The sequence below is a fragment of the Gossypium hirsutum genome, chromosome D06, assembly GCF_007990345.1.
Source record: "Gossypium hirsutum isolate 1008001.06 chromosome D06, Gossypium_hirsutum_v2.1, whole genome shotgun sequence".
Classification (NCBI taxonomy): Eukaryota; Viridiplantae; Streptophyta; class Magnoliopsida; order Malvales; family Malvaceae; genus Gossypium; species Gossypium hirsutum.
The window spans coordinates 46,724,902-46,750,864 of record NC_053442.1 but is presented as its reverse complement, the minus strand read 5'-3'; the positions used below and the strand labels follow the sequence as shown (position 1 = coordinate 46,750,864).

Here is a 25,963-nt window from a genome sequence, read left to right as displayed (position 1 = left end):
TTATGGTTCTATCTATCATATTGAATTGAGAAACCATAGTGACTATTGTCAAGTTTGATGAAACTACTTATTCAAACTCGATCCTCCCTTCTTCGTTGAGTTACATGATTTTTTCTTTTAACAAAAAATACTTCTTGAGAGGATGACTAATCAACTAATGATATTTGCAATAGTTGGGATAATCTACTCGATTGGCTTTTTTAGGTTTCTTCATTTCTAGCAACCGAACTAACTTAGCTTTTAAAAGTTCTTTAAGCATGTTTGGCACATTACCATCAAGGAAATGATACTTCTTTTCTCACCTCTTCTTTAGTGCGGCTCTTATTGCAAAAATGGGTTTTGCATTTTATTACCATGGATTGATCAACATCTTCATTATTAGTTAAAATTCCCTCCATTGTGAACTTATTTTTCAGAATGTTCTTAATTTGTCATCATTGTCATACTTAACTCCATGTTATGGGATTGGGTAGCTAATTCTTCAAAGGACTTTAGCTTGATACCTTAGAGAATGTAGCACAAGCCTTATTTCATGCCTTGTATGCACATATTGATGGCAAAAGACTTTGTCGATTTCTCTTTGTATTTTAGATTTTATTATTCCAGCAATGGGTGTAATTGATGATTATCTTATATTTCCACTAACGTGAGCTTGTGAGCTCGACTTATGCTAACAATACGACGAATGCTATAGAGTCGATTAAAAAAGTGTTGCTCAAGTTCTTCCCAACTATCAATCATTTCAAACTCAAGATTATTGTATCAATCAAAAGCATTTCCTTTCAAGGATCAAACAAACTGATTCATTGTGAGATCTTTATCAATTCTCGCATTATTATAAGTTTTCACGAAGCGACATGAAGACATGAATTTCCTTTGCCATCGATTTGTTAGAATTTTGGAGGTTGATAATTTTCAAGCATCTTCAAATGATCGATCCTCTGGTTGTATGGTTTTGAACATGTATATGAAGGTGGAATAACACTTTCAACTTGACCTTTGATGGCTTCATTGATAAGCTCCTTGAGTTTATATAAAGAAACACTTTGAAGTCTTTCAACAACTTTGATTTTACCAATTTCTTAAAGAGATTGATGGTGAGTTTTGTTAGAAGAAGTTTTTTGCTTCCATTTAAATGTTCAATTTGAGTTATCATAAAAGCGATTTGATCATTCATTTCCTTTTATGCTTGTAGTTCCAAAGATTCCACTTGTTCTTCCAAGATTGTAATGCCAATTATCACTCTGAAATTCAGATTTGAGGGAGTTGTTGGAAAAGAGTTGTCATTTAGTTGACTATCTTTCACCTTGAATGATAATTGGTGAGCTACACTTGATCCATGTCGAGAAACTTCTTCTAAATAATTAGTTGGTGAAAAAACACCATGAAATGGATTGTCACTGAGTATTGAAAAAGTTTGACTGAATAACTTTAAAAGAGCTTTCGTCTTTTGACCGCTGCCATAGGATAAGTTGGGACAATAGTGCTTAACAATAAAGTTGAACAAGTTGTAGAATTAAGGTGAGCAAGGTTGAAAGTTTATTTGTGGATGATGATGATGATGACCTTCTTGGAGGCCATTGCAACTTTGAACTTTGACTTTTTGAGAGAAAAGATGAAAGGCAATGATGGTCCCACCAAGTGTGCTGAAAATTTGTATGCACAAATTTTGAGTCATATATTGACTTGAAAATTTGGAGTCTAATTTTATTTATCACTTCGAAAAGAAGTTACAATCTTTGGATTTCTTATTATAAAGAAAACTCCTTTGATTATTTTCTTTTGATGAAGCTTTGATCTAAGGGTCATCAAACTTGATATTGAATTAATGATGTCCGCTTTAAGGGTTGTTGAGACTTGATCATGAAAATGAGTTTAAACCACCTTTCTTCGGTTGAACTGGATTGAAAAGGTTGTTTTCTTCAAAACAGGTATGGAATTTGTCAAATTTTCTTCAAGGTTTTTAGTTTCTTCATAGATTTCTAGATAGATTTTTTTGACTCCTTGAACCTATGAATGTGTAGAATGACTTGAAGGTGACCCTTTTTATAGTGTTAGTCACTTGAATAAAAGAGAATTTTTATTATTATAAAATTTGACTTATTTATTTGAGTATTCTATAAGAATTAAACTCTTTTATATATTATTTATCTCATATAAATATAAATATAAAATAAAATAATCCTTAAAGAAGATGATTTCTTTGTAAAAAAGTTCTAAAAGGATATAATTCCTTTATTTTTCTCTTTATCAATTAAAGTTAGAGATAAACAATAATGTGAAATAATGAATTCTGATTGGTCCAAAATCCCCCTACAATATATAATACAAAAAAGCCAAAATTAAAAAAAAGTAATATATTTAGAAAAATATATTTTTTTAAATAAAAAAATAAATATGTTCAGAAAGTTTAAAATATATACTTTCTTTCATAAAAATATATAAAATACAAAAAAAAGTAAATATCCAAAAATAGAAAAATGTCACTTTTAAAAAAAATTAGAAAATATAGAAAATTTTAGAAATTTTTAAAATATACTTTCCTTTTTTAAATATATATAGGGTTAGTATTTAATACAATGACAATATACTTTTTTTATTCCACAAGAAATTTTAGAAAATAGTCATTTGCCACTTTTAAAAAATATTTTTTAACATTTTACTATACTCTTATAAGATACTTGTCGACCCCTAACTTTGTTTATAGAGTTTAAAAGCTCCATTGAGATGTACCAAATATTATTCCAAGTATATAGTACAAAAAGAGCATAAGTTCAAAAGAAATAACAAAAAATTTAGAAAATCTCAAAAAATTTAAAAAAAGAAAAAGAAAAACAATATCCAAATTTTTTTAAAAAAATGTACTTTTCATTTTTTAAATATATAAAATATAAAAAGAACAAAAAATTTGGGAAAAAAATTAAAAAATATAAGTATATGTACAGTATATATATTTTGTATATTTGAGTAAAAAATGTTCGTTGCATGACTATTTTTCTGATTTTCTTTTCTTTTTTATGATTTTTTTTCTTTTTTCATTTTTGTTCCTAAAAATGCAAAATATAAAAAAAATTGAAAGACATTCAAAATTATTAAAAAGTACTATAGATATTTATAAACCTGTATTCCTTTTTTTTCTATTTTTTTTTTCTAAATTTTTCTCTTTTTTGAGTATTTGTTTTTTTAAAATATTTTACCTATTTTCTAAGAAGAATAATATTTTTCATTTTAGGATTTTTTATAATTTTACATTTTTTTTCTATATTTTTAATTTATTTAAAGAAAATAAAGATTGTGCGACGTGGGTTTGCAGGGAGGGCACCCCTTCAGCTTTTTCTTAACATTGTTAATGGTTAGGGAAACCTAATACTAAATTGGAAACTTTAGGTATCAAAATACAAACAAAACTTTAGGTACTAAAGTGATAATTAAGAGCAACTTTAAAAAGTAAATAATGCAATAACATTTTTTATTAATTCTAAAATATATTTATAATTTTAAAAGATTATCTATATTTTGGTACAAATATATGTTTTTACAAATCTAATGATATTTATATAGTATATTTTTATATTCTAGAAAAGTATTTTATATTTTTAATATTATTATTCCCTTTATAATTTTTTTAAGTCATGAAATGTCAATAATTTAATCTTTTGTAAAATTATTTACGAAAAAAAAAAACTCACGAAATCTAGGATTTTGAAATATTACATATTAAAAGATTAGCAGTTTGAAAAAAAAAAACAAAGAAGTCTTAAATTTCTCATCGAAATACACACGGAGAGACTATAAGTTAAATATGTTACTTTATAAAATATATTTTAAAAAAATATAAAAATAAAATTTCTTGATTCTTTTACCAGTTCATTCTATCTCTACTCTTTTTCACATCAATCCTAAAAAATCATAAATTTGAATTACATACGTACCAATCAGTGCTAAATTAAAATTTCATACCAAGGAAAATGAAATATTGAAGTGGAAGTGAGATTTTGAAGAAGTAGAACAACATGGTGGTTTTAAAAAGGGGTGAACGTAAGATGAAATTGAGTAAAAGAATTTTGAGTTAATTGAGTTGATGAGTCTCACTTTATTATTTTAATTTTATTTAAATCTTTTTTGAATTAAATAAAGTGTTCGAGTTGAATTAAAAAAAATTAAATATGTCAAATTAAAATCTTGTCACCATATAACTAATTCTATTTTAGAGCATATATATACGTGTATATATATGTGAAACTATATATATTTGAAAACTCTTTTGATTTCAAAGCAAAATAAGAGAAAAAAATAAGATATTTTAGTATGATAAACTTAAATTCTTAATTTATTTATTTAAGTTCTCGAAATTATTATTTTGTAACTTTTTAAAAATCATTTTATATATTCTTTAGAATTTTTGGTTTTTATAAATTTTTTTAAAAATATAAATTTTGAAAGTTTTATAAAAAAATTAGATTTTTAAAAATTATTTTAAATTTTTGTTGAAAAAAAGATCAATTAGATCATTCTTAAAATTGAGCAAAGACCAAAAGAACATATATATTAATCCGTTATTTAAGTTATTTAAATTGTAAAGTTCAATCTAACTACAACTCGAAATTTAAATTATTTATTTAAATTATCTCCAACAGTCGAATAATCCTACTCAATTAACTTAAAATTTATTTATTTTTCTATTTTTTCCAATAGAATGAAATGAGGCTCAACCATAATTTTAAATTAATTTCAAAGGTGTGGGGCCTAACGTTTCCGCTCAACAGCCGGCAGCAGAAAATTGGTGGCTGTGTTGTGGAGCGTGAAATCTTAGGAAATTTTTGTGGGCAGCCCCCCAGGCTGTCCCCCACACCACCCTATTTTTTAATTATATAAACATTTGTCCTATAATCTACGAATTTTCTAGAAAACACAACTCATTAAGAAACTAAACCCTTTTTTTATTCTATACGGTTGTTGTAATAAGATTTACCTTCTCAATTTCTATGCCCACTTCTTTAACCAACCAACCAACAAATAATTATTAAATTATTACTATTGCTGCTTGATCATAAATTCAAACAATTCCATGTTAAAATGCGGGTAAAGGAGCGTGAGATTGACGCGAAGTTAAAAGAGAGTGAGGGAGGGAGCTGTCGGGTGAAAATGATACTAGACGTCAGAAGCTAATCATGTGGGTAGCAGGCGTTAGAGTGAGGAGGCTTTATTGTTTTTGTTTCTACGACTGCTAAGTGGCAATCAACACGCGCAAGGAACAAATGAAACGTGCCCACTTCTAATTGGATTGCTGAGGAACACCTGTTGGTCCAAGCGAGCGCTTCAAAAGGACCTGGGTCGGGGCTTAACAAATAAAATAAAGGGCTAGCCACTAGCCAGCGCCCCCCACTCCTCATTTATCGTATCAACCCATAAAATAACCAAATGTCACGCGGCGAGTTAGCAGAATATGCCGACAACTTATTGGAACTCCCTCTTCTCACTTCACATCCCTACCCCACGCGCCTTGTTCCCATTTCCACCACTTTGTGTGAGAGGACGCGATGGAAGAGAGTGTGAGATGGAGACCCATACCACCGCACGCAATCAACAGTATCATAACATCCGTTAGATAATAGTATAATAATAGCATGATGATATAAATAAGATATCCCACGTGTCACGTTATTTACAAACTGCCACCAGGCAGCCGCCCTCTCAGTCAAATCCCTCCTTGACTGTACCCCTTCATTAGACTCTGCTTTAATTCCTCGCCGATTCCTCTCCTCCCTTCTATAAAATCCTCCTCGCTTCGCCCTCCTCCATTCTATCTCAACCCCACACATAAATCCCCTTTTACCAAAGGAGAACATTAAAACATCGCCCTACTCTTCGTTTTCTTCAAGCGGAAAACAGGAAACTGAGGCTTTCCCTTCTCAAATGGCACCGAGGGAGAAAACGGCGGCCGTCAAGGGTACTGGGAATAATAACGAGGTTCATTTTAGAGGAGTAAGGAAGCGTCCATGGGGGCGTTACGCTGCTGAGATCAGAGATCCAGGGAAGAAGAGCCGTGTTTGGCTAGGAACCTTTGATACGGCCGAGGAAGCAGCCAGAGCCTACGACGCCGCCGCTAGGGAATTTCGCGGCGCCAAGGCCAAGACTAATTTTCCGGTCCCTTGTGAGAATCTCAGCAAAGGTAATAACTGTAAAAGTAATGGTAACAACAACCAACATAGCCCTAGCCAGAGTAGCACCGTGGAATCCTCGAGCCGTGAGCCGGCGCTCATGGTTGACTCTTCGCCTTTAGATCTCAACCTCGTACAAGGTGAGGCGGTTACCGGTTACGTGCCTACGGCTGTTAGATTTCCTTTCCAGCAAGCTTCACCGGTGCCATATATTGCGGGCCGCAAAGTTTTCTACTTTGAACCATTCGTTCGGCCTGGTGCAGTGAAAGGACACCCATTTGAACGGTTTGGATTCGATCATCATGATCTTCATGCGACGTTTAATGGTGTACAAAGCGACTCTGACTCATCATCCGTCGTTGATTTGAACCACCATGAGGTCAAGTCGCGCCCGCTTCTCAATATCGATCTCAACCAACCTGCCGTTCCGGAAATTGCCTGATTTTTTTTTTAATATTCGCAGATCGTCAAAGAGGAAAGGTCAAAAAAACGAGTTTTTTAAATTTTCGTTGTTTAAACATATTTTTCTTAGCAGTCCCAAGGAAATATCGAAGGTAGATTTTAGAGGAAATGAGACCAAAAAAAAAAAAGAGATAAATTTACGGCAACAGCTGTGATATTTTGATGTGATCTATCGTGGCAATCGACCGGCCCAGATTATGTGAATAGTTAGCTCAAGAACTCCTTTTTTTGCAGCAGATAAACATCAGTTTGTCTGTTGTTTTAATAACTAATTACTGTAATTTTTCCCCCTATGAATTAAGCACAACAAGTTTCCCCTTTTTTTGATTGACGTATATTTATGGGTTTGATAGTAATTATTTCTGCCGGAATCTGAAAACTAATTCCTGCTATTTCTTGCTCTATGATGATAACTTTACGTGTTTTGCTGATCTATCTTTAATTAGTGTTATGAGCGCATTACTTTTTGTTTTGTTCTGTTGGTTGCAGAATTGATATAATATCAAACTTCCTTAATTTGTACTAATTTGAAAATTTACTTATGATTCAAGTTTCGGGAAATGGATGCTGGTAATTGCTTTTTTAGAACCATTTGAAATGCATAGATGAACCAATTTTTTCCCAACACCAGATTTGTCAAAATATCGAAAACCATGGGCAAATAAAATAGTAATAACAGTTTTGATATTATTTTTTCTTCATGCCATTGGTTAAGGATGGACATTATAAAAAAGATTCGCTATAATTCCTTTCTGAGATTTTCCGTTTAGCAATCAGGATGGGAGCACAGGTGGCTAGGTTTGGAAGAGGGATGGGATTGTGGGACCCAAGAGTACATTGTTTTAGAGGGAAGAAAAACCAAGTGGGCGCGTGACGTGATATGAAAATAAAAGAGCGGGTTTTTAGATAGGAGACCGAAAGGTAGAATTCCCCATGTTGACTGGAGGGGTATTTATCGAGATTCGTGTCGGAACTGCACATGCTATATGACCGTCCGATCTTTGCGTGTGTGTCTTCCCATTTTTCAAATCTAATCATTATCGTAATTGTTTTTTTGTTTGAGAAAATAAAACTATTTTCAACACGAAAAAAAGGAGAGTAAGGAGACAAGCCCGGGTCCCACGTGGACGCGGGCGTTGAAAGTGGAAGTGAGGTGAATGCGCGGCTGCCGCTTTTGGTGGGGCCCCCCGGTCTTTGAGCGTCCATATCTATGCTCAAAGATTTCGCTTTCTCATATATTTTTTTAAAAAACTTATTAAAATCATTAACCAATAACTTTTTAATTCCATTATCCTATTATTGCTCGACTTTAATATTTTAACATTCTTTCTGTCTAAATATACATTACCGATACGGTTCACGCTTAGTAGTTGTCACCTCTGGTATAATTACGCGTTATGATAATCTTAACTGCATGTTGACTCCAAATTTTTTTTTAAAGGAAGAGTGCATATCTGGAGCTTATGTGGGATGGGATGTTATGCACCGACGACTAAAATGTTTTTTTTAAAAAAAAGAGAAAATATTTTAAATATTATTTTATTATATGAAATATGGATAAATAATTTTGGTAGAATAGGTGACGTGTCGGATAAGGGACAGACAGTAACGCCGGCGGGTCGGCGTGTTTACGTTAAAAGTTGTTTGGTTTTGTGGGACCCCTTGTTGTTTTTCGTTTTTTGCCTTGTATTGTATTGTATCGCCATGATTTTAAAAAAGACAAGGCCAATCCCTCTTGATGCGCCACGTTTCACGCTCAAAGAGAAAGAGCGTGATATATATAAATATTATTTTATATAAAAGGACAGCAGAAAAAAAAGCAACCGCCAATTAATATTTCTTATAAATAAAATATTGTTGAAAAACCAGTGTAAATAAAATATAGTTTAGTATTTTAAATTAAGTATAAATTTAATTGAAGAAAATTAAATAAATAATATATTAATAAGGTTAGATAAGTAATTTTTTATAATAAAATTTTAATCTTGTTAGCTCAATTAAATTTCGTTTATACATTTTTGTTATCTTCTTAATAAAATATTATTTAAAATCATTATTTAAATATTTTTATTTCCTTTACTCATTTGAATGGAGAGAGTGAGGGGCTTCAAAAGGGATAATGACATAAAATGCTTCCATACTTTGACATAATTGTCAATGTAGTACTTATACTTTTATTTTATCTATTTGGGTATTTGAAATTTCTTTCGTTTAACATTTTGGTACCTAAGGCTGACTGTCTTGATTTTATCAGATTTTGACACGTGATCCTTGAACTTATTTGTCAGAAAGAAAAATTAATCAATTAAGTCTAAGGACCTAAAAACAATTATACCATAACGATGAAACCTCAGGTCAGCATGCTCCGCCATGACATTCGTCAGTTTGAGCCGGAACCTTCATCGGTTATAGATCTAAATTCAATTTCACCCTTCTTTTCCCCCAAACAGCTTTGAATCTCATAAATCTGACATTCTTCCCCCCCAAAAAAAAAAAGAAACTTCAAATTTCAACATGCCTTCGCCATTAGATAAACATGGAAACTTCCCTTTCCCGAGATTCAACACCTGACTATTCGGATTGGCCTGAAACATCGTAGGGACGCTGACTAGACCTTGGACTAGAGATGAAATCTCATTCAGGTTTATGGAGTTCCTTCAGTTTCGAGTCTCCATTTGAAGATGGAGACGGTGGAAAAGGAGGCCTCACAAAAAGAAATAGTGGTCGAGTTGTGATTTTGGGAGCTTTCTAAAAAAATCAAAGCCAGTAGATGAAAAGGTTTGTGATTTGGGTTTAGGATGGCACTTATGGTTCGATGGATGCTTAAGCAAAGGATGACACTTTTCGATCGAATACTTTCTGGGTTTGTTGTTTGTTAGCTCTGCTGGTACTAGTTTGGTGGTGTATACTGGCACTTTGCTGGTATTTGTTGTATCTTTGTTATTTACTAGTTTTGTGTTGGTGATTCTGGTGTATTATTTTTTTTGTCCTTTGTTGTACTTGTGGACTGAACCACCTTACTGAGAAAAAAAATAAATACTGCAGCAGAAGATCAACTTTAGTATTTCATTGTTTTATGTTCAATTTTTTATTCATTTTGGGTTCTCAAGTTTTTGCCTGCAGATTTCGGTTTTGAATTGTTTAATTGATGGTATGAATGATGCTGATAAGAGGAAAAAATATCTATTTTTGTTTTGTATCAAAGAAGAATAGGATTATAAAGTGGAGATGGAAAAAAATTGATAATAGTTTCTTCCCTACATTCCTCCAATAAATTTCCTCTATACTTAGAAACTCATAAACCCTCTTCAAAATAGTTTGAGATGAAAAAGTAAAAGTGAAAAAGTTAAAAGCAAAATAAAGAACAACAAGAGAGAGAGAAGAAGATGTTATATAAGGTGATAAGATGGAAAAAGGAATTAGGAGAAGGGAAAAAGAAATTAAATTATAAAATGTATTTAAATTAGAACAGTTTTTTTAGATGTATTTGACAAAAAAAAAAGGTGAAGAAAAGGGAAATTAATTTCAAGGTCCTTCTATCGGCCCGTTTCCATGACCCTACTGATACGTGGCATCCATTCGTTAACCCATACTGCAAAATCTGACAGAAATTAACACCGTAATCTCAGATATCAAAATATTAGATGGTAAAAAAAATTTAAGTATCAAAATAAATTAATTAAAAGTATAGATACTACATTAATAATTATTTCAAATTAGAGAGAATTTTATGTCATTATCTCCTGAAAATTTATAGTAATATAAAAAGAGGGTTAGGTGGAGAGGGTGTGGGGCGGCTGGTTCTGTTTAGAAAAAAAAAGAGAAGGAAATTTCGGCCTTAGCCCCTAACCTTTTTAAATGGACTTTTGTTGCCTTTTTAGGTGACATATTATTTATGTTTTCGTTTTTTATTCTTTTTATTTGAAAAAAGGAAAATATTTTTCTTTTTATATTTTTGGCTGCTTGTAGACGTTTATACATTGAATTAATATTATAGATAACAAGAGCGTTTTACTTTTTTACACAAGTACGAAAGTAAATTTTACTAAATTTAATTATGTGTGATGTGTTATAAAATAAAGAGAGATGTAGAGAATAAAGAACAAAGAGAATATTAAAGTAATAAAGAATGTCCTTTATTGATTCAATGAATATGATTACAATGCTTTATCAGAGTCACTATTTATAGGAATAAGAAGTATAAAAGAAGTAGAGATCTAATTTTAATAACTATTAGAATTTAAAATATATTAAAACTTTATATTGATCATGATGGACATCCACTTAATAAGATATTCATGACACTCCTCCTTGGATGTCAATTGGTAGATAATATGCTTCGTTAAAACCTTATTAGGAAAAACCCTGTGAGATAAAAACCTAATAAAGGAAAAAGAGTACACAATTTATAATACGCATAATATGTTGCCAAACTTACCAGGAATATCTAATGGGACAAAACCTCGATTAAGGGAAAAAGAGTGCAACGCGTATTTACTCCCCCTCATAAAAACATCGTATATTTTCTCATATTCTACGTATTCGATCTTGAATACTAGTTTTTCAAATGACTATTTGAATGTATTTGCTAAACATTTATATTACCATTCTTTTAAAAGTCATGAGTGAGGAAAATTTGTGAAAATATATTTTGATCTCTTAAAGAGATTCAACAATAATCATAACAAACTTTAATCATGATTCTTTTATAAAAACACAAATAAGTATTTTGGATCATTTTATAATGCTTCTTCAACTACTATTCACTAAGTCAATTTTACCACATATGTTCAAATTATTTCAATTCATATAAATGAACAATTTCTCGAGAATTTCAATATGCTTCTAGCATCTTAAATCCTTCATGTATTTTAATATAAACTTTACTATATAGTGATTCATAAAAGGTTGTAACAATAACCATTAGATGCAAGTTAAATCTTTTATGAATTGTTAATTTAATAATATATCTAAAGGCTATTGCATCCACCACAAAAAAAATATTATATTTTTCATAATCAATGCCAGAACTTAGCGAAAAACATCATATTTTTATTCCGCTTTTGCAAAACTACTTCAATTGCATTCTCACTGGCTTTATACCTTTGGATATTTGAACTACTGATCCAAAAACTCCACGAATTTAATTGTACTTGAGTTGTGTCTTTCTATTTTGATCAATTTATTCTATACCTATATATCTCAATAGGTTTATTTAAGATCATTATTTCAATAATAATATTGCATGCAAAATCATTGTCGACCACTTTTATTATCCGATTCCACATTTTCTCGAATTGACATAACTTATCGAGATCTCTTATTTTCATTATTTTAAAATTCGGTTTTAGATATCTGAATCTCTTCTGAAGTTTTACTTATTAGTTATGTCTTGGGTCTCTTCTGGAGCACCTGCCTCCATTATATGACCATCTAGAAGAATCTTTATCTTTGGAACCGATCAATCTATTATTTATTCTAACTGATTGTCCTACTGGAACTTTGATTTAAATTAAAATATTAGATGGTATATAACACTTGGTTTTTCTCATTAAGTTTGTAAATACATCTAACGGTTAACTTGTAATGAGTTATCCTTATTTAATTTCTGGTTCAAATTACTCTCCCTCTAACTCATTACAAGTTATTCTTTCTCTCCCCCTAATGTCGGGAAGACTATCGAATCAAAATTGTAATCACAAATCATGTCATTATTGAATCTCAAATACATTCAAAACATCTAATAATATAAAGAAACTTGTAATTAATATATATTCCCAACTTTTTTTCAGGACTCGCTCATCTTTGTGCGTTGTGGTAGAGCAATTGGAACATATACGCACATATAAAAATTCAAAGATGAGAAATATTTAGCTGTTGATCAAAAACCAATTGTAATGGGGAGTATTTATAACTTATTGGCTTGATGCGTACAACATGTAAATCAATATAATCTCATGTTGAAATAGGAAGTTTAGTTCTCATAAGTAATGGTTTAGACATTAATCAGAGGCGTTCAATCAATAATTTCTCTAAACCATTATGCGCAAACTTTTACAAAAGTTTTCCAAACTCAATCCATAAAAGACTAAGATATAAACTCACCAGTATTAGTAAGATGAATTGTCTTAATTGCATGATCTGAAATTAATTATTTAAACAAGCAATCTTGCAAACGACAAGTTGCAAATTGATAACACATATGTGATTATTTTGTAGATGTATCTACCAAAATCATATAATATTAAAATCATCCACATGGTGGATGAATGGACCTATATTCATTTTAGAAATGCAATACATTAACTCTCAACTTTAGCTAGTGAGTTTCTAAGAATCAATGTTCATTGAGAACAAACAACAAATGAATGTTTTTTTTAAATTAAAGAATCTTCTGGTTCTTAATGAATGTCCATATAAATTCTAAATTAATTTTCGCATCATATATGATTCAGGATAGTCTAATTAATCACGCCAAATAGTAAATATATTTGTATTAGCAAACTTCTGATTTAATTCAACATGTTTTTCAATTGTACTAATAATGTAAATATAATTTTGACAATTGATAATTTTATTGTCATTCTTTTTTATTTTGTATCCACATATAAATACTATTGTAACATTTACTACTGGAACTGTCTAAATGAATGTAAAGTCTATAATGCCACTAAGTCAATAAGTAAATATAATTTTCAAACAACTATATGTAATATTTGCTTCAGGGAATATGTCGAAATCTTCAAATTTCTAAAAAAAAAATCGCAACTTCAGGCGCATCCAATCATAACGAGCTTTAGATAGAATTATCATATTTTATTGCTCATAAATAGATCTTTCACAGTCAAATATTTTACTTCCAACCCCTTAATGGGGATGATGACAAAAGAAGATCACAAAGATTATAAAATAAATATAAATCAATAACCTAATCCTCTCTTTTTCATCCTTGCAAAATAGACATTTATAGCAATAGTGATTCAATAGTATTTTTCTTATTCACAATCTCAATATAAGATCCATTATAAATATCTTTTAAAATCAATGGATTAACCATCACAATATATTAATTATTAGTTCTTTTAGAGCTTTCGACAAATTTTGTACTATCAAATATTAAAATAATATTTGTTTATTTTAGTACCAAATAAGATAAATATTTTTTGTCTATAATAATAGAATTTATAACTACATTCTCATATCTTTCCTCAAATAATATTAACAGAAACAAAATATTTGGTTATATGCCACATGTGGCCAATAATCTTTCATATCACATTGATAACATAAGTTATCTTTACCCTTTGAAGAGTTATCTTGAGAACTCTCATTATTATCTTATTTTTTACTATGTTCTCACTTTTAGTGGTCCATTATTATATCTTTTATTTTCTTTATGTTTACATTCACTTTGGGGAATGCAACAAATCTAGTAGGATGGATTTATAAACATCCCAATAGATTCTTTATTTCATAATCACCATCGCAAACATGCGTGAGATTTCAAATTAAAATCTATCTATTCATGTTGTCATGATTAGTCTCCAAACACGATATAATAAATAAAACATAGTATAATATACCTGAAGATTTTTAACATTATCGTCATCACCTTGACTATTATCACGAGCACTATTACAAGTAGTAAAACAATTTTGTTTTCATAATAACATTTATAATATAATAGTAAAAATCATTTAATAAATAATCAAAATTTTCATGTACGATGCTTGAACATTATCCGATACACATTGTACCAAATTTTAATACCACATATATGTTATAAAATCTTATCTTGCTCTAATAAAATATTTATAAGTTTAATTTAAAAGATACCATACAATCATTCAACATTAGCAAGTTAATAAGAATAAATAAATCCTATCAAATTTCCTTTTAATCAACAATGGTAGGTTAATACACTTTCTACCATAATTTTAATAAAATTTCTAGAATATTTAATAAAAAGAATTTAATAATCAAAACATCTAAATATTATGCATAATATAACTTAATTAAAAAAACTTCAAAGAGAATGATTTACCAAAAAAATAATAGAGAAAACATACCATATTAATAGAAAACATATCTAATAAAAAATTATGTCTTTTACATAAAAAAACTTAACTTAGAAAGGCAAAAATCAAATACCATTAGAATGTGAAATTTATGTCAAATAAAAATTAATAGTGGTCATACCTTAATTGAAAAAAAAAATGGTCGAAATATATAAGTTTCTTACCAAATCTATACTTTATCCATGCTTGTACAATAAATCAAAGATCAGGAATAAGAACCATAATCCATTCTGAGATTGAATCTTTCAACATCCCAAAGATAAAGTTGTAAGGGTGAAAGTTTAAGGTGAAAAAGAATTTGATTTGTGGGATGACTTTGAAAGATTTTGAAAAAAAATAGAGAATCATCGTGTTGATAACGTGTTATAAAATCAAGAGAGATGAGAATAAAAAACAAAGAAAATAAGAAAGTAATAGAGAATGTACTTTATTGATCAAAAGGATGATTACAATGCTTCATTAGAGTCTCTATTTATAGGCATAAGAAGTATAAAAGAAGTAGATATCTAATTCTAATAACTATTAGAATTTAAAGTACATTAAAACTTTATCTTGATCATGATGGAGATCCACTTAATAAGATATTCATAACATAATGCTAATTTTGTTGGAATATGCCAGCTCACTATGTTTGCAAAGTATTGGTTTTTAAATAAATAAATTTAAATTATTAAATTATTTGATAAAATAATACAATATATGAAAATTTTTCAAGAATTCAAAAACTAAAAATTTAATGTAATAGTAAATGAAGAAAAAAAAACATAAAACAAACATTTCAACATATCAAATTTTATGTGACGTAAATTATTAAGCCGTTATATAGATTTATAATACTTGTTTGTGAAAAAAAAAACACAATACTAAATCTTAAATTTTTCTTTAAATTAAATAATTAATTTAATTATGTAAAAATATGTTATGAATTATAACATATATGAACAAATTATTATTCTCTAAACTAAATTAATAATAAATTATGCAAAACGTAATATAATACAAAAAAAGTAATAAGAACACTGACTCATGTACATAAATGTGTCAAATTCATGACTCATGTACATAAATGTGTCAAATTTTACATAAAATAATATAAAAGTATATATAACTATATAATCCTCTAGTTATAGAAATATAAATTATATAAAACTATGATATAAATATAAAATATTTTAAATACATAAAAATAACTCAAATATTATATAAAAATAACATAACTAAAAGAACGTCTTGTTTCTATTTTTCTAACTTTATATTGATAAGTAGATTGAGTACTAATTTGATTGGTATGGATATTGTTGTCAATGCAAGAGGACATGGGTTCGAGTGCGCTGAAGAACATTATCCTCATATTTGTTAAATTATTTTGATATAACAAACATATCTTTAAAATATAAATTTGTTTTTTCTTTTGAAACAAAGAATTCAAAGTATGAATAATATTTCAAAACTTCCAAAAATCTTAGAAAATGCTTTAAGTACTTAAAATATTTTTGACAATGTTCTGAAAATAAATTTAAACTCTTGAACTTAATCAAAATCATTTCAAATCAATTGAAAAATTACTCCTTACAAGAAGTATCGATGTTTTCCAAAATGTATCGATACTTGTAAAATTTTATCGATGCCAAATCAACTTCCTGTTTTGAATAAAAAATTGAGCACAAACAACAAGTATCAATACCTTGAAAATTATATCGATACTTATTAAATTTTATGGATACCAAAAATTTATATCAATACCAATTTTGCATTCTATTTTTCATGATTTATTCAAAAATGTCAAAAAGTATCGATACCCGTAAAGTTATATCAATACCTTTTACTAGGTATCGATAAATCATTTTTGGTATTGTTGGAAACTAATTTTAATAGTCACTGAATCAGACATTAAATGTCTCTAGTATTGATACTCATACAAAAAGTATTGATACTTTTTTTTTGCAGGTGAATTTAATGGTCTGGTATTTCCATCCCAACAACTTTATTTATTCTCCCAATAACCACAACGGTTGGAAATGAATTAGAAGGTATAAATACCAGCTTTTGATGGACCTACAACAACAAGAGATATAATCAAGCCTAAAGATCAATCAATTCAGCCTTAGTGCTCAATTCTTTCATACTTTTCTTGTACACACTTGTGAACTTTTATTGTTATTCTTTAGCTTAAGTGTATTCTTGTTTATTTGTGCTTTATTGGCAAACATTCTGATCTTTTGAGGATTATTTCTTAGTTTGCTTCTTTGTAATTCTTTAAGAGGGTTGGTCTTAAGATTTAGGTTGAAATCTTAAGAGAGTTGTAAGGTTAAACCTTGTACTCAAAGGTTAAACAATTAGTGAATTTGAGAAAATCCTTAATTATGGAAAGCTAAGGTAGTGGAGTAGGCAATTGGGGCCAAACCACTCTAAATCTTTGTGTTCACTATTTCATACTCTTTCTTTGCTTCTACCAACTTTTTTAAAGGCCAATTCACCCTTTCTAGGCAATTTCGATTTGATCGATCGAGCTAACAATTGGTATCAGAGTTAGTGTCTAAAAGATGGTCGAACAACCAAGAGAAGATCCTCGAGGTAGCTTAACTTTCATCTATTCAAACCATACAAGATGACGTCAACTTTCAGCTCCATTATTGTTGGTGAGTCTCAATTTATTAATAAACCTCCTTACTTTAATGGTGCCAAATATTCCTATTGGAAGACTAAAATGATGTTCATTCAAGCCAATGATCTTGCCGTATGGGACATCATCATGGATAGTCCATCCATACCTCAAAAGCAAGAAGGAGAACTATTAGTTCCAAAGAGTAAGAAGAAATAGAACAAGGAAGATAGGAGAAGCATATAACTCAATGCCAAGGCCATGAACACTCTTTTATGCACTTGGTCCAGAAGAATATAGTAAGGTATAATCAAGTGCCAATGCCAAGGAAATTTGGGACAAATTAAAAGCCATTCATGAGGGCATCGACCAAGACAAGAAATCAAAAGTGAGAATTCTCACCCTCAATTACGAAACGTTCATGATGAAGCCTGAGGAGGACATCAAAGATATGTCCGATAGATTCACTATCATCATCAATGAGCTCAAGTCCTATGGGAAAACCTATCCTAATGAAGTAGTGCGGAAAATGCTTAGAAGCTAAAATTCATGAGACATTAATGGACAATGCTTACTTTCAAAGGCATCACTAAGTTGAAAATGCCACTGAAGTAAATAAGGTTGCAATGTCACACTCCAAATCTTTAAATCGGTAAACTTGAATGTTTTGACCAATTGTGATTGGAATGGATCAAATGAATATGTTTATTATGCATGTTTTTTTTAATCTAGATATAATTTTAGCCCCTCCTCACAAACCATTTGCAGTTATTTTGTCAACCCATGTTTTCCACCTTGCAAGTGGCGAGTTGTCTCTGCAACTTTGTGAGCTCTCTAGTTTTTGAACTTGCCAGTTAGAGAGTTCGCCGCTCTGTGAGCTTATTATTCTACGAGCTAATTGGCTTGCAAGCTCGCCTATTACCTTAGCACCTCACGGTGTGTGTGACACGTTTCAAGGCACGTGTTAAGCCAGGGAAGGGAAATGTGTCATCGTGCATGGCCCGTTCAGGCCCTCGGTTATAGATATGATTAGTGGATTTGTGTGTGCATGAATGTTGGTCATTTAAAAATATTTTATTTTAAATATTCTTCTAGTATAAATTATTTGGTGAAGGAAGACTATTTTTTTTGTTTTGCATAGTTTTTCCTTTGTTTCCATCCATTAGTTTTGGGTGGTGGAAGCTCTATTTTGCATGTTAAATAAATTGTTGTAACATCATATACCTGACTAGATCACTAGGTCAAGGTACCAAGTGTCCCCATCAACCCTAATATCTTAAAAAAATTTCTAATCCTGAATTACTTACAAATCTAGACATTTCCAAATTTTAAATACATTGCTACTATTGAATTTCACATAGTTTTAGGAATAACGTCATATTTCAAATTTAAACGCCCATTATATTCTTTGACTTACAAGAACTAAGATCTTACAGTCATTCTATCTTATTAATCAAGAATAAATATTTACAAATTTTAACTTGAGACTATACTGTGGATACACTAAATTAATCCCCAAGGCGTGGCCCTCAAAGGTGCTCCTCTATAAGCATGATACAGTCACGACACCATTCGCATAGGACTTGACAATGTCTAGCGTGATCCTTCCAAGATTCTCAAGTCTTTCCTTGACCTTACATTCTAGATAAAAACATGCATAAGTTCATATGAACCTAGTGAGAGTTTGTAATACAGTGTTTGCAAACTACTAAAAGTTAGATAAATAAATGAATGATACACAAAATTTATCTCCATGTATATTGTAAGAGGTTTTGCGATTTAACTGGCCACGATGACGCCCTCATGTACTCCACAAGATAATTTGGCAGACACTCAAGTTGAATCTAGTTGTCGTTTACTCTTACTACAGTGATGTAGGAAGTAGTGATTTCAGAACCACAATTTTGATGAGAGAGTCCGTAGATATATTTAATTAATAATTATGATTTAAATATAGTATAATGGTGAATTTTGATTGGGTTGATTTTTTAATTGGTTAGTTTAAGGTACGTGGTGTATATCGAAAGTTAGTGGTTTTGGAAAATGAGGTATCGGGACCTCATTTTCATAGACAGAGCTCATAAATATTATTTTTGAATATTTATGGAGTTGTTGTATAAGTGGATTGAAGTTTGGTTTGGTAATTTTGATGATTTTATGGTTAATTAAGGAAAAAAGATTAAATCGTAAAAACTGTAAAAGTTAATCACTATTTAATTTTATTAGCTGAAAGGTTTATATAATAAATGTTTAAGGTTTTATGTGAAAAATTACCCTATTTATAGTTAGTGGTCAGTTAGTATATGGTTTATTTGAAATTTTATAATTGAAAATTTAATTAAATTAAGTTAAAAGAATAATAATAAAAGGTTAAAACATATGAATTAGAAAGCCATCATCATCATCTTTACTTCACCACAAATTAAAATCAAAACACCATTGTTGAGTGCTCTAAGTCCTCCAATCATCCATTTTTCGTAATTTTTAGGTTTTTGGGATCATTGCAATTAGGTCCAACTAACACGTATCTCAATTTTCAAAAGCATTAAAGATTTATAAAGTTTGAATTGATGTGAATTGAAGTTTTTGAATGTTTATGCTAGAATTTGAAGCTTAGAAATGAAATAGGGTTAATTTACTAAGTAAATTTTGTTAGTTTTGAGTTAGGGACTAACTTGTGAATATATTGAAATTGGCATGTAATTTTGTAAATTGTGATAATAGGATTTTTTATATGGACATAATTGAAGTGATTTTAAAATTTGGAATTTAAATTCAAAATATATGATAAGTTCGGTTTTAGGGACTAAATTGAATAAAATGCAAAATTTTAAGGGCATTCAAATAATAAAATTAAACTCATATATACTTATAATAGGATGATATAAAATGTTTGGAATTGATAAATTGAATTTAATTATTGAATAGATCGAAAATTGTACCAAATTGATAATCGGGGAAATGGAAAAGTTTTGTTGATTAGTCCTTAGAGAGATTTTTGTTTGCTATCTTGACTAGGTAAGTTCAAACAGTATGTTTGTCTTAAACTGTTATGCATTTATAATTATAATTTTAATTATATTTAATTGTTTATTATTTGGTAAAAAAGGTGAGATAGAGAATTAAATTGAATATGATGAATTAAAAATTGAAATAATTATGGAATTGACTTTAAATTGGATTGAAATAGGATATGTTATGTGATGAAGTGTTGATTTGATGAAATAAGTTGACTTGATTTGATTTAGATTGATTGATAGTGATAAAGACTAAATTGAATATATGTGAAAGTATAATATAATGTTATAATCTGAAATTGAGCATATATTGAGATAATTTATTGAAGCCATGTTTTGGATAAATGTACTCATGATGGAAATAAATGTAAATTGAGGTATTGGTTTATAATGAAATATGAAATGAACACCTATTAACTGTTGCAGAGTCATATATAGTTGGCATGCCATAGGATAGGCAGAGTTCAGGTTTACTTCGACTACGAGTCGATAACGCACTAGTTGCCAATTTCCATCAGTTATACTGATGAGACACTGGTGTCAAACTTATTAATAGCGCTGGGCGACATTATTTGCTTCGAATTTATCAGATGAGACACTGGGTGCCAAACTGGTGTGTTGGTTGGATCCATGTATCCATTTGAGTTTGGTTAATAGGGAAATAAATGGTAAAAACAAAATATTTGATATTTCAAATGGCAAATTATGTGAAATTGAAGTGAAATGTGAAATGGAATATGAAATTGTGGAATGAGTTGGGAACATTGATTGATTATATTCAATGAAACCATGAATTTGGAAATTGAAATGGAATGTGATTCAAAATTCATAATATGAAACGAAGTAGTAATTTACATTAAATTGGAAATTGACATATATATTTGGTATAGAAGTGAAATGATATGAAATGAGAATGAGGTTTATATAATCTCATAATAATTTGGTTGAAAATTCAAACTATGAAATGAAAAACAATGTTTAGCATTAATTTGAAATGGGATGGATTGCGAGTAACTAGATTGTATGATATGATTAAGATAGTGAATTGGTTAAATTATTATTTGTTTAATGAATGATAATGAAATGTTGAATTTAGTGAATTGAAATTTTATATGATTGAGTTACCATATAGTATGATAAATGCTGAACTCACCTTTTTTATATTTGTTTTGCCATCATAGGCAAACTTTACCAAGTTAAGTATCATGTAGTGTATATTTATAACCTTAGGTAAGTTGCTTGGTTTAATACCTTGGAATTTACTAAGCATTGTATATGCTTACCTCATATGTTTTTCCCTTTCCCTATAGATTGCTGATGTAACGCCACTATCCCGTCTCCGTTGCCGGATTAGGGTTACAGAGTGTTACTGAGCAAAACAGAACATTTCACTTCTCAATAGACATAATTTTACAATTAAATGCTAGATTTTGTCAAATAATTCAATTCATGTCATGCATACAAATATAGGCCTTAAATTGAGCCTACGAGGCCCTAAAAATAGTTTGAAAACAAACTGGGATGACATCGAAACGAATCAGAAAATTTTAGAAAAATTTGAAAATTTGGAAAACAGGGGTCACATAGCCATGTGACCAAGCCGTGTGACATAGCCCAGATCGTGTGAACATTCGAAGTTAGGACACATGGCCCTGTCCTAGCCCGTTTGTCTGCTATGTGAGATTAGAAATGGGGCCACATGGTCGTGTCACAAGTTGTGTGCCAAATTGTGTGTGTATTTGAAGTTAAGTCACACGGTTGTGTCGTAAGCCGTGTGCCAGATTGTATTACCAACTGTTTAGGCCACACGGCCGTGTCGCAGGCCGTGTGCTAGGTCGTGTTACAAATAGTTTGGGACACATGGCCATGTAGATCCTACACCTGATTTTAAAATGGCGCACGGTCGTCTAATAGGTCGTGTGCAGCATATGTTGCCCATAAAACAAGCCAAAACAAGCCTAAATCTTGCACATCAAGACATCCCACTTCCACAAACCTTAGCATGACCAAACCACATAACAACATACCCAAAATATACCATTTCAAACAACCTATAAAACCTAACCAATATGTCATTCAAAGACACCACAATTAATGATCATTCAAACAAATAACCCAACCAAAAAGACACTTAGCATTAGTCATCTTTTCATGCTCAATCCATCAACCAAATTGGCCAAAATATAAACATACACATCAAGTTACCATTCCAAAGCATCATTACCTAATTCTTAACATTATGGATTACCTAACCAAACCAATTCAAACACACATCCAACACCAACCATTTAACTAGAAATACCATCATAACATAACATTTTACATATCAACAACAAAAACCTATATACATGCCACATCCCAAAATGAAACACAAAAACAACCAAGACAACTGGATAGTGTCAATTTGATCCGTCTGGTCAGTCTGCAAAACAACAATTACAGAAGAACCACAAACGAAACAAGCTAAAGAAGCTTAGTAAGTAGTTTAAACACCAAATTAACTTACCTTAAACAAAATATATATTCAAGTAGATAATTTATATTTCCTTATAGCCAAATACAAGTTCACCCACCACATTAGTATTTGTTCACATATCAAGTTATATCATAATAACCCCTTTTGAAAGGGCTTACCATTATCATAAACCATGTTTCCACAATTTAGCTACGTACACATGTAAACATGAAATTCATTGAAACATTTGTCATTTACTACTACCAAGAATATACAATATCATTTAAGCATATAATAAATTATAATTTAAAGAATTCATAGCCCGTTGAGCTAAGTAACTCGACTCAGATACTCAGGTAACTACACCACACCAGAGGCATCATAGATGCATAACAGAGGCACCGTAGTGTAAATAGAGACACTGAAGTACAATCCCGTACAAGCGCACATACTGACCTATTGGTATGCCAATCGTATCTTAAGCGTTTACTACGTTCAACTGAGTATTATACATAAATACATTACCTTTATACATATTCATCATTCAAAAGCACTTCATCATTTTCGTACACATACTATAAAATCAATACATTCATGTCGATAATGTGCAATCACAAGAATTGTTACCACCAATTTTTCATTCTCTTATGTACTTATTTGCAACATTCAATAATATATAGGTAACTAACAAAATTCCACATATATATACAACTAACTAGAAAACAATGATATAATCATATGAAACATAGATCTACATATCAAAACACTATGAACTCACCTACGATCCACTTCCGGTTAAAACGTAGGGACTACTCTACAATTTTCTTTTTTCCTTGATTATTGTCTTTTTGACTCTGTTCTTGATCTATATAGTATTAAATTCAATTTATTAATTTCACATACATTTCAAACTCAATTCAATGCATGATACCCTTAAGTTTTCATTATTTACACATTTTCCCTAAACTTTTATATTTATCACAAATTAGTCCCTAAACTTGAAATTTCAAATTTACCAAAATACCACAACTTCCCATACTAACTGAATTTCATAATGTACTAGAATAATTCACAATTATCCACAATTTAAAAAAATTCCATGAAATTTTAAATATTTTATTAATTTAATCCTTTGACTTAAATTATCAAAAATCACTTGATAAACTAATTCAAATCAATAACAAATACTTCAATTTCATCAATTAACATAAAAAATAGAGATTCATCAATGGTAACATTCAAACTCTTTAATATTTTGGAAAACGAAAGTTCGGGTTAACTGGACGTAGTTGGAACACTAAAAAACATAAAAATTACAAGAAACGGGTTTAAAATGAGCTTACATGCAAGGGAGTTGTGATAGTCAAACTCAAAGCTTCATAAAAATGGTGTTCTTCTTTTAATTTCGGTTGTAAGACATTGTGGAAGATGATGATGTTTGTTTTTGTATTATTTTACTTTAGTTTTTTTTACTAATTTATAAACCTACTCTTTTAATTATCATACATTTTAGCTAATTCTACATCCAAACCATCCGTTTAACTTTACTATGGTCTAATTACCACATAAGTCCTCACTTCTTTAATAATTAAACCACCTAATCCTTACAATTCAATTATGATTAGATTTTTTCCATCTTTTGCAATTTAGTCCTTTTTCTTAAATTAACTAACTAAACATTAAAATTTTTTCACCAAAATTTAATGTGACTCAAATGTGACTCTAGAAAAAGGAAGACGAGTTGCAGGAATACATGAAGTGGAAGCTCTCACTTCACTCGTATCTCAGGTATCTTCAATATCCTTAATGCTTAAAAACTTTACTACTAATGGGTTTAATAATCTTGTAGCTCAGACAACGAATCAATTCAAATATGTAGCATGTGTTTATTGTGGGGAAGGGCCCTTGTTCGAAGAATGCCCATCAAACCCAGAATTTGTGTATTACATGGGTTACCAAAACAAAAAACGAGGCAGGCAGGGACCGCAATCCAATTTTTATAACCCATTTTGGTGAAATCACCCAAATTTCTCTTGGAGTAACCGAAGGGTTAGACCCAGTAATACTTATGCACAACCTAAATCAACCCAGCCACTTGTATTTACCCAAAAAGTTCAGAAACCAACATAAGTTGAACCTTCCAATAGCCTAAAGAACCCATTGAAGGCATATATAGCAAAGAATGACATCACTTTAAGAAATTTTGAGAATCAAGTAGGTGCAACTGAACTTAGGAATCGACCACAAGGCACTTTTCTTAGTGATACGAAGAATCCAAGAAATCCAGGGAAAGAGCATTGTAAAACATTGACACTAAGGAGTGGAAAGATGTTAGAGCCCAACACTGTCATAGTTGAGGAAGAGTCAGCTGATGCTCGAGATAAAGTGAAAGTTCAACCAAGTGTTGAAATTCCAGTCAATTTCGATAAACTAACACCTTTGTTAGATGTAGAAGTGCCACAATAGACGAAGTGGCTAGTTCAAGTTAAGAATCCTCCACCGCCCTACCCTCAAAAACTTCAGAAGCAGATGCAGGAAGTCCAATTTAAGAAGTTCTTAGACATACTCAAGCAACTTTATATTAACATTTTGTTGGTAGAAGAAATTGAGTAGATGCTAAACTACATCAAATTCATGAAGGATATCCTATCCAAGAAATGAAGACTTGGAGAATTGGAGACGGTAGCTCTAACAAAGGAATGCAGCGCATATCTTAAAGATAAACCACCCCCAAAATTGAAGGAACCTAGATATTTTACCTTACCTTGCAACATTGGAACAACTTATTGTCGTAAGGCACTATGTGATTTGGGTGCGAGCATCAACTTAATGCCTATGTCCATATTCAAAAAGTTGGGGACAGGTGAAGTTAGACCAACTACGGTTACACTTCAGTTAGCAGACCGATCCTTAGCACATCGAGAAGGAAAAATCGATGATGTATTGGTACGTGTAGATAAATTTATTTTTCCTTTTAACTTTGTTATATTAGACTTTGAAGCAGATAAAGAGGTGTCAATCATCCTAGGAAGGTCTTTCTTAGCAATTGGAACGACCTTTATTGATGTGTAGAAGGGAGAGATTACCATCAATGTTTAGGATAATCAGGTAACGTTTAATGTTTTTAAATCTATGCGATTTCCTGACACAATTAATGATTGTTCTGTAGTATCTGAGTTAGAAGAATT

The 25,963-nt window shown here is 30.4% G+C and overlaps 1 protein-coding gene across 1 annotated transcript; it reads left to right on the top strand.

The window, feature by feature from the left end:
• Positions 1-5,670: 5,670 nt before the first annotated feature.
• On the top strand, positions 5,671-6,950 carry LOC107901793 (ethylene-responsive transcription factor 4-like). The gene has a single exon (NM_001326912.2). It carries the CDS (start codon positions 5,917-5,919, stop codon positions 6,601-6,603), a length of 687 nt encoding a protein of 228 aa, NP_001313841.1. The 5' UTR covers positions 5,671-5,916; the 3' UTR covers positions 6,604-6,950.
• Positions 6,951-25,963: the final 19,013 nt, after the last annotated feature.

Coding starts and splice junctions, on each gene's coding strand:
- LOC107901793 (NM_001326912.2), top strand. CDS start 5,917: ATGGCACCGAGGGAGAAAACGGCGGCCGTCAAGGGTACTGGGAATAAT.